We start from the raw sequence: 17238 nt of genomic DNA on the forward strand, positions 1-17238 counted from the left end.
AGCCTGCACAGACTGCTAATCTTGGCAGACACTTTATTAGCCTGTGAAGACTGCTATTCTTGCCAGACACTTTATTAGCCTGTGCAGACTGCTAATCTTGGCAGACACTTTATTAGCCTGTGCAGACTGCTATTCTTGCCAGACACTTTATTAGCCTGTGCAGACTGCTAATCTTGCCAGACACTTTATTAGCCTGCACAGACTGCTAATCTTGCCAGACACTTTATTAGCCTGCACAGACTGCTAATCTTGGCAGACACTTTATTAGCCTGCACAGACTGCTAATCTTGGCAGACACTTTATTAGCCTGCACAGACTGCTAATCTTGGCAGACACTTTATTAGCCTGTGCAGACTGCTCATCTTGGCAGACACTTTATTAGCCTGTGCAGACTGCTAATCTTGGCAGACACTTTATTAGCCTGTGCAGACTGCTAATCTTGGCAGACACTTTATTAGCCTGTGCAGACTGCTAATCTTGGCAGACACTTTATTAGCCTGTGCAGACTGCTAATCTTGGCAGACACTTTATTAGCCTGTGCAGACTGCTAATCTTGGCAGACACTTTATTAGCCTATGCAGACTGCTAATCTTGGCAGACACTTTATTAGCCTGTGCAGACTGCTCATCTTGGCAGACACTTTATTAGCCTGTGCAGACTGCTAATCTTGGCAGACACTTTATTAGCCTGCACAGACTGCTAATCTTGGCAGACACTTTATTAGCCTGTGAAGACTGCTAATCTTGGCAGACACTTTATTAGCCTGCACAGACTGCTAATCTTGGCAGACACTTTATTAGCCTATGCAGACTGCTAATCTTGGCAGACACTTTATTAGCCTGCACAGACTGCTAATCTTGGCAGACACTTTATTAGCCTGCACAGACTGCTAATCTTGGCAGACACTTTATTAGCCTGCACAGACTGCTAATCTTGGCAGACACTTTATTAGCCTGTGCAGACTGCTATTCTTGGCAGACACTTTATTAGCCTGGGCAGACTGCTAATCTTGGCAGACACTTTATTAGCCTGTGAAGACTGCTTTTCTTGGCAGACACTTCATTAGCCTGTGCAAACTGCTATTCTTGGCAGACACTTTCTTAGCCTGTGCAGACTGCTATTCTTGGCAGACACTTTATTAAGCCCAGTATTCCCAGAACAAGGCTCACTTATAAGCGTAGTGACTAAGTCACACTAAATATAACATGACTTCTACTCGACCATGCAATACATGTTGGCTTTATAAATAAGGAATATTTACATCTCGACTACATCCAACTACTACTTGTTACTATTGTTTGTTAACCCTTCGGACAACCAAACGTGTCCCTCCATTTGGATGTAAAGTCCTGCTAAAGACTACTCACTTTGTGGTTGCCCCTCATTTAAGCCGCAGTTATTTATAGTACCCCATATCATATTTATAAATCCCTTGTAATATTGTTATCCTTAATTTCACAAATAGATCGGCACAGTTATATATAATTTAATTAATTAATGATTTTATCATACTCCAAAATCAAAGTTCCAAAAAAATACAAATATTGTTTTACATTCCCAAATATTTTAAACAAACAAAATGCAGATGGTGGATCAAAGACAAGACAAAACCGGACAACAATATTCCACGGAAAAACTGGATGACGATATTCCACGGAAAAACTGGACGACGATATTCCCAGAAAAACTGGACGACGATATTCCACGGAAAAAACCTGCAACGATATTCCACAGAAAAACCAGAGTGTGGTATTCCACTGAAAAACAGGACGATGATATTCCACAAAGGGCACCTGGGGGCAGACAACAACTCTGGGAGGGAGAAGGGGAGACAACTTTCCAGAGACTACATGTGACATCGGTCGTCATGACAATATGGCAATACTGGAGCGATGACTGTGCGTGACCCCGTCCAGACTGTTAGACCGCGCTAGCTTGGGCTTACACAGCATCTTGAAGTTGTCTTCCCAAGTGGACGACATTGCCTGAAAAAACAAGTATGCAATTTACTAACCAAAAGGGGTGTATAATCGATTGGATGTCATTTCATCATTACTGACAATTAGTAATATGATCAAAACAATCATTTCCTGTGAAAATACTGTGGACCTTTTCAATAAATCATCTGAAGTTATTATTTCTAAATCAATTCAATTGATTTGTTTAAGGGCAAAACGTTAAGTTGGAAACAAGAGCATCCGTCTACGAGTTGTAAATAATCTATTAAGAGCTCACACAAACAGTCTACTGACTTAAAAAAGCATTCCACACTATGTTAGCGTTTCTGATCAACAACAACAACAACAAAATAATAATAATCGGCGACTGAATCTTTCAGCTGGGGATTAAAGTTTAAAATTTAAACGAAAATGGTGATTGTCAAAAAAAACTATGTATAATTATTCCCTTTTTTAAGAGTACTCAGATCCTACTTTCTTGGGTAAAAGCCATAAAAGCCACATGGGGTAAGAGATAATCCACTGATTACAGATACCATGAGGTGGGTTTCAAATAATCAAGTCACATTACACAGTCATGTAAGATGCATCACGGAAAATTCTCAGGTAACTTTCCAGACGACAAGCTGTAATGTTGACTGTCCAAAAGTCTACGAGAATGCGAATGGGGGCGGAGTAAACTGTAGAACATTTTTTTTTAATTTCCACATAAAACACCTTTAACTCTGATATAATATTGAAAACACATATACTAAATGTTTAAGTATTTATTACCACAAAAAAACATCACAGTTCCCAATTAAAATCAAAACTACACGATTTCTTTCCAATCCAAAGGGCCCCAGCCCCATTTCCAACATTGTAAAACATGCCCCATTTCCGACATTGTGTAAAAAATACAACACCTGCAGATGAAAACCTCACCTCCAGCTTCATTGCTCGCTCCTTATCGAGGGGTTCCAGGGGGAAACTGAGGTCATTGTCCCCTGCGAGCGCCCGAAGGTCAAAATAATATTTGGCGTAAACACCAGACGGCACGTTGATGTTGAACTGCAACATCTCCAGGAAGGCGCGCTCTAACTCATTCCTGAAATGGGAAGTGTTTTGTTTGTTTAAGAAATTAGCCACATAGCAAAGAGCGTCTGCAAAAATTTCTAAGATCAGTCAAAAACTTTTTAAGCCGATCTTAAAACTGGGAAATGAACTACATAATATTATTTTTTTTGTAAACCCTCAATTGGGAATTTAAGGCAGGCATTAGGGATAAATTAAATACATTTTGAGATTGGGAAACCAAAAAACCCACACAAGTGTCCAATATAGTCCCACCAACAGATTTATATTAAAACAAGACTATTGCCAAGAAATATATGTCCCCTACCGGCTCCACCATTGTCAGAAATCCCACTATTGTCAGAATTTTTATTTTATTTGTTGACGTAGGAACAAAATGAAATAACTTGCATAATGTCCATATTGCCATCTATCCATGTTTCAAGTTTCATGAAAAAATATGAAGAACTTTTAAAGTTATCGCAGGATCCAGACAACCACCATTTTCAGCAGTATTTCTAGTCTATTTGTTGCCATAGCAACCAGAATTCTTGACGTAGGAACAAAATGAAATGACGTGCATAATCTCCATATTGCCATCTATCCATCTTTCAAGTTTCATGACATAATATAAAGAACTTTTAAAGTAATCGCAGGATCCAGCAAAGTGTGACAGACAGACAGACGGATCTCAAACCATAAGCCCCCTCCGGTGAAACCGGTAGGGGACAAAAATACACAATTCAACTAACATTTCCTCGACAGCCGTCTCTCTAAGTATCTGGCAGAGGTCAACATTCTACACATCCGGCGTATAAAACAACTTCATCATACAAACTACAAATAATACATGATTCAACTTACTCCTGTAAATCTGAGGTCATTATACATGTAATTGTTATATTACATTTAATTATTTGGACTCATGATTCAACTCACATATCCTCCACCGCAGTTTCTCTCAGTATCTGGCAGTAGTCAACATTCCACACGGCTTGGTCATCCCAGACCTTGGAGGCCAGCAAGATAGCACCGAGCACGATACGCTTCCAGTTACAGGGAGCAATGTCTATCTCCCCGTAGGTTAGCAGTCTCTCTAGATAGACCTTAAGTGGTAAGGGAACAGGGATATATCACATAACAAAGCAAGATAGCACCGAGCATGATAAGCTTCCGGTTACAGAGAGCAATGTCTATCTCCCTGTAGATTAGCAGTCTCTGAAGATAGATCTGAAGATTTAAGAGGGACTGGTTAGTGTTTTTGATTTAACACTTTCTGTCTTAACTGAATTTTGTGCTCATAATAGACTCCCTTTCAACAAAAATACCAGAAAATCATAAAGTGTTGTCCCTGATTAGCCTGTGCAGAATGCACAGGCTTATCTGGAACAATACTTAATCCACATGAATTAAGCCCAGCTTTTCCTGATGCAGTCTCTCTAAATAGACCTGAAACAATAAGGGAGCACGGATATATCACATCAAAAATCAAGAAAGTGTGAATATCAGCTTTAAGATAATTCACATAAATTGTATTTGCCAAATTTTAGATTTTAGTAGCAATTGACTATTCTGGCTAATGGTATCCCTATCATAGGTGTTTAATTTGTTTGCCATTTCAACAGCAAGTCATATCATAGCGGTCAATTAAGCATATCACACCTTACCTGGGTATGCATCATCTAAAAGGACTTTTGTGCGTCTAGAGTTTTCAGGAGAGGTGGCTGACTAACATCTCCCTTTATTTTAATGCATTTATTATTGTCAGAATTGCACTGATAAGGTAAAAGTTTACATAAACACATTGTTTTACTTTATGACTGATGCAGTATGCCAAATAACTCAAATTTGTCAAAACTGTATGGAATTGGGGACAGGGCAAGTGTATCAATAGAGACTCGTACTGGGAAATATGAGTTTATTGCATCTGCATAAAAAGTCGTCCTAGACTAGCATTTGCAGCCCATGCACATGCATTACGCCAAATTTTCACTGAACGAGGCTCAATTTTTCTACACGTTTACCCCTGTACATGTTGGTCATATACAAGTGCTACTATTGCACATTTTGTTTTAAGAAATTCTCCCCTTAGCGCAAGTCCAGTTTAAGCATAAAGTTTAACTGGTCCCCCGTTGAATATAACCGTTAACTCCGTTGACTATAATATACAACAGGTACAGGCTAACGTATCTGCGATTTTAATTGGATAACGCGAAGACCAATCAATAGCGCTGTTCTTGACGTGACGTTACAATGTACTGGTTTGCGCGAGGGGTTTCCCAGATTATTTTTTTAATATCCCTATCATTCCGTTGATAACTAGATCAAATACAAAGATGCACATGCTCACAAATCAAGAATTTCCACTATTAAGTTACGCGAGGATATTATGTATCATGTAGTATTCAAGCTGCATATGTATTATGAATCTTATTTGACTAGAAGCTTTTATTCTTACATGTCACAGGGTTTTTTCTCCACTTTTTGGGAAGATAGCCCATGGCTTTGGAATTGGGAATTTTATCGGTATTTTCATGAAATTGGGAAAATAAATTCATTAGCCTTTTTTTCCACACGAAAAGTCCACTGATTAGGGAAATACTAAATTTGATTTAACTCTTTATAATCATTCAAATTAAAAGAAAAAATCATATAAAACTTTATTAGATGTAATTGAATTAAAATTGAGATAAAATACACATAAGACTTCTTTCTAAAAAAAAAAAAAAAAAAAAATTTTTTTTTTTTTTTTTTTGGAAATTGGGAAATTTTTTCCACATTTTGGGAAAAAAGTATACTTTTTGGGATTGGGAACATAGCCGAATTTCGGCTATAAAATCGGGCCAAAAAAAACCCTGTGTCAGCTGTCAAAAAGTTCGGGGAAATAAACCGGAAATGGTAGACCGATTACTTCCCCTGATACGTTTCTAAAAATAACCGGTCCAATTTTGGACCGGTAAAATAAGCTTGTACCGATCCCTATACAGAGAGTAGCGATAGATAAGGGGAGGTAACCAATCTAGCATAAAGTGTTCTCCCTGATAAGCCTGTGCATTGACAGCATGTGTGTCACATACCAGTGTAACTGTTCCACTTTCACGTACCAAAGTAACAATTGCACATTCATGTACCAGTGCAACTATTACACATTCACATATCTGTGTAACTATTGCACAATCACGTACCAGTGTTACTATTGCACATTCACATATCTGTGTAACAATTGCACAATCACGTACCAGTGTTACTATTACACATTCACATATCTGTGTAACAATTGCACAATCACGTACCAGTGTTACTATTGCACATTCCGCGGTGAGCTGCGCTGCACTGAACAGGTTGCGCACAAACCGGTAGATGATGCGGTGTTCCGGGTCACGGCGATCATAGTCATCGGCAACTGGCTCACGCTGAAATAGATTTCAGTGTGTTTTTATCCACCATTTTGGAAATGGGACAAGGGCCCTTTGGATTTGGAAAAAATCGCTTTGTTTCGACTAACATTGGGAAATTGCTTTTGTTAGTTTTCTGCTTTAAATACTTAAAAATGGAGGATAAAAGTATTTTAAATAATAAATTTACTAAGGTGAACCTTTAAATGATTTAACCCTTTCCCCATCAGAAGCAAAGTGAAAATGTCTATGTGCAAACAGCATAAAACCAGAACAGCCTGTTCAGGTTTTGCTGTTTGCTGCTCATCAGTATCTATGATTTGGAAATGAAGCCTTTAATACTTGAATCTAGTAAGAAAGGTTTTTAATAAAATTTAGCTTTGTTTGGGACTACAAGTGCGTCAGAATCCCTTCTAAATTATAAAGGGGTTAAATCTGCTAAATACTTACAGACAGAGGGTGTAACTTCTCGTCAAAGATATCTGGCGAGTTCACGTCATAAAGGTTCTCCCTGTTCTTGATGTGGAAGTAGATAGCTAGGGTAACGGCCTTTATCGTGTTCTTCAGATTGGGTTGACTGACCGTCGAGTCATCGATGTAGATCGTGGAGCACGAGCTGAACTTTTTCAACTTACCGTATGGACCACCATTCTGCAAGTGAGCCTGTGAAAACATCATGATACACAAGAATGTGAAAACATCATGTTATACCAATAACATTCTCTTAAACTGCTGTTTAAAAAAAAGAAGCTTTAAATAAGAGCCCCTTCACTTCTAAAATCGACTGACAATGGAGACATACTTTTTTATCACAAACTGTCAAATTAGATGTAAGAAATATGGTAACAAGTAAATCCGTGATTTTTTACCCCAAATAACAGCCTCTTACAGGCTGCTTCCCAATGGCAAAAAGTAACATTCCCCCCCCCCAAAATCTGACCAAATTTCCCCAAAAAATATGCAGAACTTTTCCAATAATTTAATAATTGGTTTATTGAAATTATTAAACAGGGATATTATTCTCTTTCATTTTATAACATACATCTTAAAATGCAATTTAACATTCACTTAAAAATAACTGGAACACTGATATTTATAATCATATTACTTATGTTTCAGTTTTCTCAATTGCATGGTTTATCCCACTATTTTCCCAAACCAAATGGCACAGGCAGTAAGATATGAAGCCAAAAGAAAATCACAGAGAAAGCAATCTGGACCTACCTTCAGATGAGAATAGTCATCATATTGGCTCTTCCGTCTGTTCTTGTTATCTGATATAAAACATAAGTGTGCTTCCTTGAGCATGCTAAACAATATGAGCCACGCCCTGTGAAAAGAGGAATTAATGCATGTGCGTAAAGTGTCATCCCAAAATCAGGGACGACACTTTTGGCCTAAACTAGATTTTTGCTATGAAGAGAATTTCTTTAAACCAAAAATACCAAGAAAGTGGCAAGTGTAGTCCATGATTAGCCTGTGTGGACTGCACAGGCTAATCTGGGACGACACTTTACGCACATTCATTAAATCCCCTTTTCACAGAGCATGGCTATTTACTTTTCTTTGATTTTATTGAACAATTTATATGCCAAAAAAACAAGACATTAATAGTAAAATAACACTCAATGCTCTGTGCTTTGTTTTGCTATTGTTGATATTGTTTATAACAAGAGATGTGTTTGTCAGAAACACAATGCCCCCTACTGTGCCGCTTTGAAGCCATATATTTGACCTTTGACCTTGAAGGATGACCTTGACCTTTCACCACTAAAAATGTGCAGCTCCATGAGATACACATGCATGCCAAATATCAAGTTGCTATCTTCAATATTGCAAAAGTTATAGGCAATGTTATAGTTTTCAGACAGGCGGACAGACTGACGGACGGACAGACGGACGGAATGACGGACAGTTCAAAAACTATATGCCGTCCTTCGGGGGAATAAAAACGACCTCAAAATGGACTTTAAACAAATAATATTCGTATACCGGTAAAATTGGTGTTTTGTTTAGTTGTTATTGTTGATTTTGTACATAAAATGACATGTAAAATTACTAAAGATAAATAAATAATCATAGGCACATCAAAGTACGATTATAATTAAGCCCCACAATGTACTTGTACTTACTTTTATTAATTTCCACTTGCGACCTTCTATAAAACATGGTCTTTTCCAAGGGATTGTTTGAAGGGTCATGCATGTTATCTACAAAACAGAAAACTAGAGTGGAATCTGTTAGCAACAATAACTTAACTACTTGTTGGCAATTAATTTTCAGACATTAGTATTTTCAGAATATTTTTTTACTATACTTATTTCAGTACATCTTCATTAAAAAAGTCATACATAGCTCAATTGTGTTTATGTGAATTCGAGATGGAATATCTCAATCATACATCAGATGCTGCTGTAAAAATATTCTTTAAATATCTAAGATATTAATGATTTTGTGTGAAATTTTTACTGTTATGGTTTCTAGCTAATTTCTCTGGAAATAACTTTTAATACCTTTTTCAACCATTAGGGTTTGTACTCTAAGGGTCTGCCATATCTGAAATAGACTTCTGTCCCTTACGTGTACAATTATTTGGACTAATCCAGGTTTAAAAAAGATCATGTCACATGACCCCTTTAGATCGCGCCCTCCCCTCTGCCTAAATGTCAAAATCAGGGGTACCCCTGTGCCTGAATTTCCAAAAAGGCTACCCTTACCCTACCTCATTTATAATTCAGCTACATCACTTTCCTAAAAATCCAACTATTATCTTTGTGTGACTCATTTAGCCTTGGAGTAATGTATCAATTCCATTAAACACATCAAATAGAGAAAAAATCAACCACATTGGCAACTGTCGCTAGTGTGGGTTCATGCTGTGTCGTACCAAAATCCTGAGGACCCTTGTCCCGATATTAAAGCTCAATTTTTCTTCAAGGTTTACTGTAATTATCCCCACGCTTTTTGAAAAAAAGGTGGGGATATTGTGGTTATCTCCGCCCTCCGTCTGTCTGTCTGTCCGTCCGTCCTGGCCACTATCTCCTCCTACACTAAAAGCACTAGAACCTTGAAACTTACACACATGGTAGCTATGAGCATATGTGCGACCCTGCACTATTTGGAATTTTGATCTGACCCCTGGGTCAAAAGTTATAGCGGTTGGGGTGGGGCCGCGTCAGAAATTATCACTCATTTTTTTAGGTTATTTTACATTTACTTCTTTATTTCTACACCGATTCACTTCAAATTGATACTGGACCTCTCTTATGACAATACGGTCAATCTCAACCATGCATGGCCCCATTCCCAACCCTGGGGCGCCCCGCCCACATAGGCCACACCCACCAAAAATTTCCATTTACTATAATTTTTTCATTTCTACACGGATTCACTTCAAATTGATACTGAACTTTTGTTATGACATTAGGGTCAATCTCAACTATGCATGGCCCCAATCCCAACCCTGGGGCGCCCGCCCACATAAGCCACACCCACCAAAAAATTCCATTTACTATAATTTTTTCATTTCTACACGGATTCACTTCAAATTGATACTGAACTTCTCTTATGACATTAGGGTCAATCTCAACTATGCATGGCCCCATAACCAACCCTGGGGCCCCGCCCACATAGACCACACCCACCCAAAATTGCCTTTACTATAATTTCTTCATTTCTACACCGATTCACTTCAAATTGATATTGAACTTCTCTTATGACAATACAGTCAATCTCAACTATGCATGGCCCCATTACCAACCCTGGGGCGCCCCCCCCACATAGACCACACCCACCCAAAATTGCCTTTTACTATAATTTCTTCATTTCTACACCGATTCACTTCAAATTGATACTGAACCTCTCTTATGACAATACGGTCAATCTCAACTATGCATGGCCCCATTACCAACTCTGGGGCCCCGCCCACATAGACCACACCCACCCAAAATTGACTTTTACTACAACTTCTTCATTTCTACACCAATTCACTTCTAATTGATGATGAACTTCTCTTATGACAATACGGTCAATCTCAGCTATGCATGGCCCCATTACCAACCCTGGGGCACACCTAGGTCAAACATTCGGCGTGGGGATACGCGTCGGCCTCTGCCGCGCCATTTCTAGTTATCAATACAGTGATTTCCACAGGATTTTTGTCAGACGCCCCAGGGCTGGTTTGGGAGGGCTGTCCCCTGCCAACGTTGATCTTTTTATCACCACGCTTTTTGAAAAAAAGGTGGGGATATTGTGGTTATCTTCGCCGTCCGTCCGTCCGTCTGTCCGTCCGTCCGTCCTGGCCACTATCTCCTCCTACACTAAAAGCACTAGAACCTTGAAACTTACACACATGGTAGCTATGAGCATATGTGCGACCCTGCACTATTTGGAATTTTGATCTGACCCCTGGGTCAAAAGTTATAGCGGTTGGGGTGGGGCCGCGTCAGAAATTATCACTCATTTTATCCCCACGCTTTTTGAAAAAAAGGTGGGGATATTGTGGTGATCTCCGCCGTCCGTCCGTCCGTCCGTCTGTCCGTCCGTCCGTCCTGGCCACTATCTCCTCCTACACTAAAAGCACTAGAACCTTGAAATTTACACACATGGTAGCTATGAGCATATGTGCGACGGTGCACTATTTGGAATTTTGATCTGACCCCTGGGTCAAAAGTTATAGGGGTTGGGGTGGGGCCGCGTCAGAAATTATCACTCATTTTTTTAGGTTATTTTACATTTACTTCTTTATTTCTACACCGATTCACTTCAAATTGATACTGGACCTCACCTATGACAATACGGTCAATCTCAACCATGCATGGCCCCATTCCCAACCCTGGGGCGCCCCGCCCACATAGGCCACACCCACCAAAAATTTCCATTTACTATAATTTTTTCATTTCTACACGGATTCACTTCAAATTGATACTGAACTTTTGTTATGACATTAGGGTCAATCTCAACTATGCATGGCCCCAATCCCAACCCTGGGGCGCCCGCCCACATAGGCCACACCCACCAAAAAAATCCATTTACTATAAAAAAAATTTAGGTTATTTTACATTAACTTCTTCATTTCTACACTGATTCACTTCAAATTGATACTGAACCTCTCTTATGACAAAACGGTCAAACTCAACTATGCATGGCCCCGTTGCCAACCCTGGGGCGCCACGCCCACATAGACCACACCCGCCCAAAATTGCCTTTTACTATAATTTCTTCATTAATACACTGATTCACTTCAAATTGATACTGAACCTCTCTTATGACAATACGGTCAATCTCAACTATGCATGGCCCCATTACCAACCCTGGGGCACCCCGCCCACATAGGCCACACCCTCCCAAAATTGCCTTTTACTATAACTTCTTTATTTTTACACCCATTCACTTCTAATTGATACTGAACTTCTCTTATGACAATACAGTCAATCTCAACTATGCATGGCCCCATGATCAACCCTGGGGCGCCCTTGGGTCAAACATGCGGCGTGGGGATACGCGTCGGCCTCTGCCGCGCCATTTCTAGTTTTAGGTTATTTTACATTTACTTCTTTATTTCTACACCGATTCACTTCAAATTGATACTGGACCTCTCTTATGACAAAACGGTCAATCTCAACCATGCATGGCCCCATTCCCAACCCTGGGGCCCCCCGCCCACATAGGCCACACCCACCAAAAATTTCCATTTACTATAATTTTTTCATTTCTACACGGATTCACTTCAAATTGATACTGAACTTTTGTTATGACATTAGGGTCAATCTCAACTATGCATGGCCCCAATCCCAACCCTGGGGCGCCCGCCCACATAGGCCACACCCACCAAAAAATTCCCATTTACTATAATTTTTTCATTTCTACACGGATTCACTTCAAATTGATACTGAACTTCTCTTATGACATTAGGGTCAATCTCAACTATGCATGGCCCCATAACCAACCCTGGGGCCCCGCCCACATAGACCACACCCACCCAAAATTGCCTTTACTATAATTTCTTCATTTCTACACCGATTCACTTCAAATTGATATTGAACTTCTCTTATGACAATACAGTCAATCTCAACTATGCATGGCACCATTACCAACCCTGGGGCGCCCCGCCCACATAGACCACACCCACCCAAAATTGCCTTTTACTATAATTTCTTCATTTCTACACCGATTCACTTCAAATTGATACTGAACCTCTCTTATGACAATACGGTCAATCTCAACTATGCATGGCCCCATTACCAACCCTGGGGCCCCGCCCACATAGACCACACCCGCCCGAAATTGCCTTTTACTATAATTTCTTCATTTCTACACCGATTCACTTCAAATTGATACTGAACTTCTCTTATGACAATACGGTCAATCTCAACTATGCATGGCACAATTACCAACCCTGGGGCGCCCTGCCCACATATGTCAGATCCACCCAAAATTGCCTTTTACTATAACTTCTTCATTTCTACACCAATTCACTTCTAATTGATGATGAACTTCTCTTATGACAATACGGTCAATCTCAGCTATGCATGGCCCCATTACCAACCCTGGGGCACACCTAGGTCAAACATTCGGCGTGGGGATACGCGTCGGCCTCTGCCGCGCCATTTCTAGTTTAATTTAATGTGTCAATTCACGTTCTGTGGTGCGTTATAACTCAAAGAAAAACAGCGTCAAAAGATGTCATTTGGTGCACTATGACTCTATGAGAAAATCCCCCAGTCATTTAAAAAAAAAAAATATTTTTATATTGTTTAATTGTTTTAAAACTTTCCCGCACAGATGGTAAAATCCCGACTCGAACGATTCCCCAATACATCCGTTTCAACCCGACTCCATTACTGTATACTTACTACTTTTCAAGTTTCTATTTATTACACGATAATCCCGTATATTCCGTTTTTATAAATCACTTTCTGGTAAATATTTACGATAAAAGCTCTCAATTATTTCTTTAACACAAACCTTGCCATTTTTCTATAGTATCAAATAAATTTTAAGTGACTATAGATTTGATGAAATAATGCCTCTGAACATGCGTCAATTCCCTGACGTGTTGTGTGCTTGTTAAGCGACGTTGTACATGCTGCATAATTTTCGCGCTCTTTTTAATTGAGAAAAAGATTCGACACAAAATAAATTTGCACTGCTAATTTGAAGCAAGAATATTTTAACGTTGCGGTAACATTGACATTCGGAAGGGTGTTTCGGATTAAAAACACATTCACATTGACTTACGGAAATGGGTTTCGGATTACAAATTTAATTATTCCCATTTGAGATTTCAACAAATATTAACAGTTGCGTTATGAATTCAACGATAATTTGTTTAGACACTTTACGAGTCGAATAAATGTTTTGACGGAATTATGCATGAAATTCACATTGTCCACGAGGATTATGGCCGGTTGCCTTCATCAGTCTTCTAAGTATCGATTATCGGACGAAACATTTACCGGGAGTTATTTGCACAACTTACTCGCTATAAGTAATTAATTGTTTACCACTTGCAATTCATTTCTCGTATTAATTATGAGTCATACAGTACACTCCACGCGTTTTCCCCAATTTCCCTCCATACTCCGCGGGTTTCGACCTGGAGGGAGATTAAGAAAATCCCGCTATACGCGGCGTTTGCATGATTTTGGACGCGGCGGTTAACGATCGGCAAAACTGATAAGCCGACGCGGCGGCCCTCGGCATTGGCAACGCGGGGGAAACTCCGCGTTTTACGAGATAACGATCAATTTAATTTTGTTTGACTTTCTGATTTTCAAATAAAATTACATTTATTAAAAGTACATACATGTACATGTAGTATAATGTTTACAATTAAAAAAAAACAACCAAGATAGATCGATCCCGACGTGGTTGTAGAAGTAGTTGTTGTTGTATAGAAAACTCGTTGATTTACGACACACAAAACGTCGTCTTTTAACTAATACTTACCAATTAATATAAACACAGTTTGCAACATTGTTTTTATTTTGATAATTTAATCCAAAGTGTTCATGTTAGCAGGTGATTTTCTATACTGAACATGTATACAAATGACCAAGGACCCTAAAAATCTCGCAAATCTGTGTGAATTGACAGTTTGACGTAATCAAAGAAAAGCCGCTTCCTGTCTAAAGGCATAACTTACTCAAGTAAACACGTTCAACGAATGCATAAGGAATGGTTTTAATTGTCGGAACAAAGTCAATTCTCTGCTCGCTAATGCATTGATTTTCTCTTTGTTTGTAGGTTATTCCATTGATTGCTAAAAGGTGGTAACTATTGAGTTGATAATTGCATTTAGTATTCACAGTTGTATTCTTGTTGCGTCGACATTCTAAACAATGTTTACCAGTAATTATGGACCAAATCGGCAGAGTGACATTCACACATGTTAATCCCTTTTGTCAAAACACCGCAGACAGCAGTCTACACAATAGGTCAGTAGACAAGCTTTGCGTGTTTTCATAACGTCAAACACTTAAAATCCAGTTCCGCCCAGATGTCTTCTGTAATCAGTTTACAGTACAATTAGTGTTTAAATAATTACTCTACTAAAATACCATATCGATAAAGATTCGGCGTGTTCGATTTGAAATTATTTTAGAGGAAATATCAACTTATTCGAGATATAATTTCGTAAATAAATACCAAAGAAACTTTTAACCGAAATCAACAATGTTCTCTGCGCTAAAAAGTTTGTATTAAAAAAATCAATAAACGCACGCTTTGCAGGAGTATACGTTGTACCTTGACCTTGTACATTGCAGCATAATTTTCGCGCGCTTTTGTCGGGAAATATACATGAGGACTGTATATTGGAAGCATTTGTAAACGTCGTGTTAACAATTAAAAATCGTAGTGTGTTTCGGATTACTAATTATTATTCTCATTTGGAAATTTTACGGAACATTTATTCTTGTGTCATATGTGTTGATTTAAATATTAATTTGTCAAATGTATTATATTAGACTAATTCATATTGTAGACGTACCTGTGAATTAAAAACATAATTTTTATATGTATTAATTTTCTCTACAAATATCTTTTTTATACATGTACTACAGTATTTAAACAATTTATTATAACAATGTTTTTATTTTTTGGCATGCCCAGTAGCACACTGCTAACGCGGCGTTGCGCGGCGATCACTGATAAGAACGGAAAGTGTCTGCATTTACCGACTAGCCTAAAGTAATACACGCCGCGGGAATTAGCGAACGCGGCGTAACGCCGAGCGTTTTATCGAGTTCACCTCGCTCTTCCAACGCCGCGTGAACACTCGCTAGCAAAAAAAACCCGCGGAGGGAGCGCGTTTTTTGGGGAAAACGCGTGGAGTGTACTGTATGTAACACTTGTTTACAGTAAAAAGGTGTGATGATGATGCCCGAAACCGTCTTTAATGTACTGTACTGTTCTATTTACCGGTTTTATATTACGTAAATGGTTCAACTTCTTGCTAATCAAGCTGTGATAAACTCTTACTTCATGCCCAACGTCAATAAAAAATAATGGTCGATAGTTAACCCCGCCCTCATAAGCATTCGTGTAAGAGATTGGACGATGAACATAACAGTCTGACAACTGGAAAGTTACATGATACATCCTTGCCAGCATTTAAATGACTGTGTAATGTGGCTAGAATAATCAATATGTGCGTCTTATCAGTGGATTATCCATTACCCCATGTAGTGTTTATGGAGATTACTTGTGAAAGTAGGTACTGAGTGCTCTTTTAAAACAAGAAATATTGATACACTGATAGAGAAACCTTGAATTTGTTTGACAATCTCCACTTTCTTTTACTGAAAAATACACTGATCAGAAAATTTCAAGCGCCCCGAGGACTCTAATTTCGAAATTCAAGCGACCCGGCGAGGGATCATTAAATGGCCTGTGGAAAGCCCTGCAATACCATAATAATCTGAACATCAATTATTGCATGGGTATGCTTATTAGTTCCATTACCTTCAGGCAGGTTTTCTCTGTCACTGATGTGAGGAACCTCTCCGGGGAGTGAGGAGTAGCTCTGATGCTGAGCCTGGTCGGACAATTCATTGTCTTGTGATGCAGGTTTGTACACTTCAGTATGATGACGCTTCTGCTTTGAGCTTTTAAATGCACAGCAGCTACTTTTGTTCCCCATTTTAACAGAAGTACGAGTACCACTTCACAAAATATTTGTTCCAGAACTTTTATTGGCACATTTTTTTTAACCACAATATCACAAAATCCGTAAATATATCATCATTTTAGGTTAGATATGAATCTTAACCTCGTTTAGGGTATCTTACCTCAATGTCAAACTTCTTAAAACGTCACAAACTAAATACCATAAGAGTAGGGCTGGAAAATATCAACTGTGCATGGAGGCAGAAGTATGCAATAACCGAATCAAGGTCGGCCTAGATTTATAACTTTATTTTGATTTAACAAGCACATTTTTTGTGTCTTTTTAAGCCATCTGCCTTTAACTTACTTATGGATTAATCTTCTGAGGAATCATTTTAAGAAAAATAAAACAATGAAAAATCCGGCGAAAATGGCCGGAAGTGTATTGATGTTTTCTTAATTGGAAAATACGGAGATAAGAATTCCAGCGAATGCATTGGTTAAAATTCTTGATAAATTGATAATGAGCCGAAAGAAAAATGAAAGGAAAGAAAAGAAATAGACGAAATGCGAACGCACTAATCAATTGCGCGCAAATACGTATTAAAATAAGATAAGATAGATAAGATTTTTTTTGAGTCGGCAAGACATAAATAGACAACATAAGCCATTAAGGCTTTTGAACCGACTATATAAACATGTGTATAAATGTAACAAGTATA

General features: G+C 38.7%; 1 protein-coding gene across 1 annotated transcript; it reads right to left on the bottom strand.

Moving 5' to 3' along the window:
* Nucleotides 1-1019: 1019 nt before the first annotated feature.
* LOC127845042 (cyclin-Y-like protein 1) lies at nt 1020-17017 on the bottom strand. The gene is made up of 8 exons (XM_052375665.1): nt 16373-17017; nt 8539-8616; nt 7631-7680; nt 6857-7069; nt 6305-6424; nt 3951-4117; nt 2883-3045; nt 1020-1985 (listed from the first exon to the last, which is right to left on the bottom strand). The coding sequence occupies exons 1-8, from the start codon at nt 16548-16550 to the stop codon at nt 1866-1868; spliced, it is 1089 nt and encodes a 362-aa protein (XP_052231625.1). The 5' UTR covers nt 16551-17017; the 3' UTR covers nt 1020-1865.
* Between the last annotated feature and the right edge of the window lie 221 nt (nt 17018-17238).

The sequence above is a fragment of the Dreissena polymorpha genome, chromosome 9 (genome assembly GCF_020536995.1).
Source record: "Dreissena polymorpha isolate Duluth1 chromosome 9, UMN_Dpol_1.0, whole genome shotgun sequence".
Classification (NCBI taxonomy): Eukaryota; Metazoa; Mollusca; class Bivalvia; order Myida; family Dreissenidae; genus Dreissena; species Dreissena polymorpha.

Bases quoted from the DNA above. Each gene is read 5' to 3' on its own strand.
- LOC127845042 (XM_052375665.1), bottom strand. From the start codon at position 16,550: ATGGGGAACAAAAGTAGCTGCTGTGCATTTAAAAGCTCAAAGCAGAAG. The intron at 8,617-16,372 runs GTAATGGAACTA...TCTGTTTTGTAG, and splicing joins CAGAGAAAACCTGCCTGAAG to ATAACATGCATGACCCTTCA. The intron at 1,986-2,882 runs GTGAGGTTTTCA...TTGTTTTTTCAG, and splicing joins AGCGAGCAATGAAGCTGGAG to GCAATGTCGTCCACTTGGGA.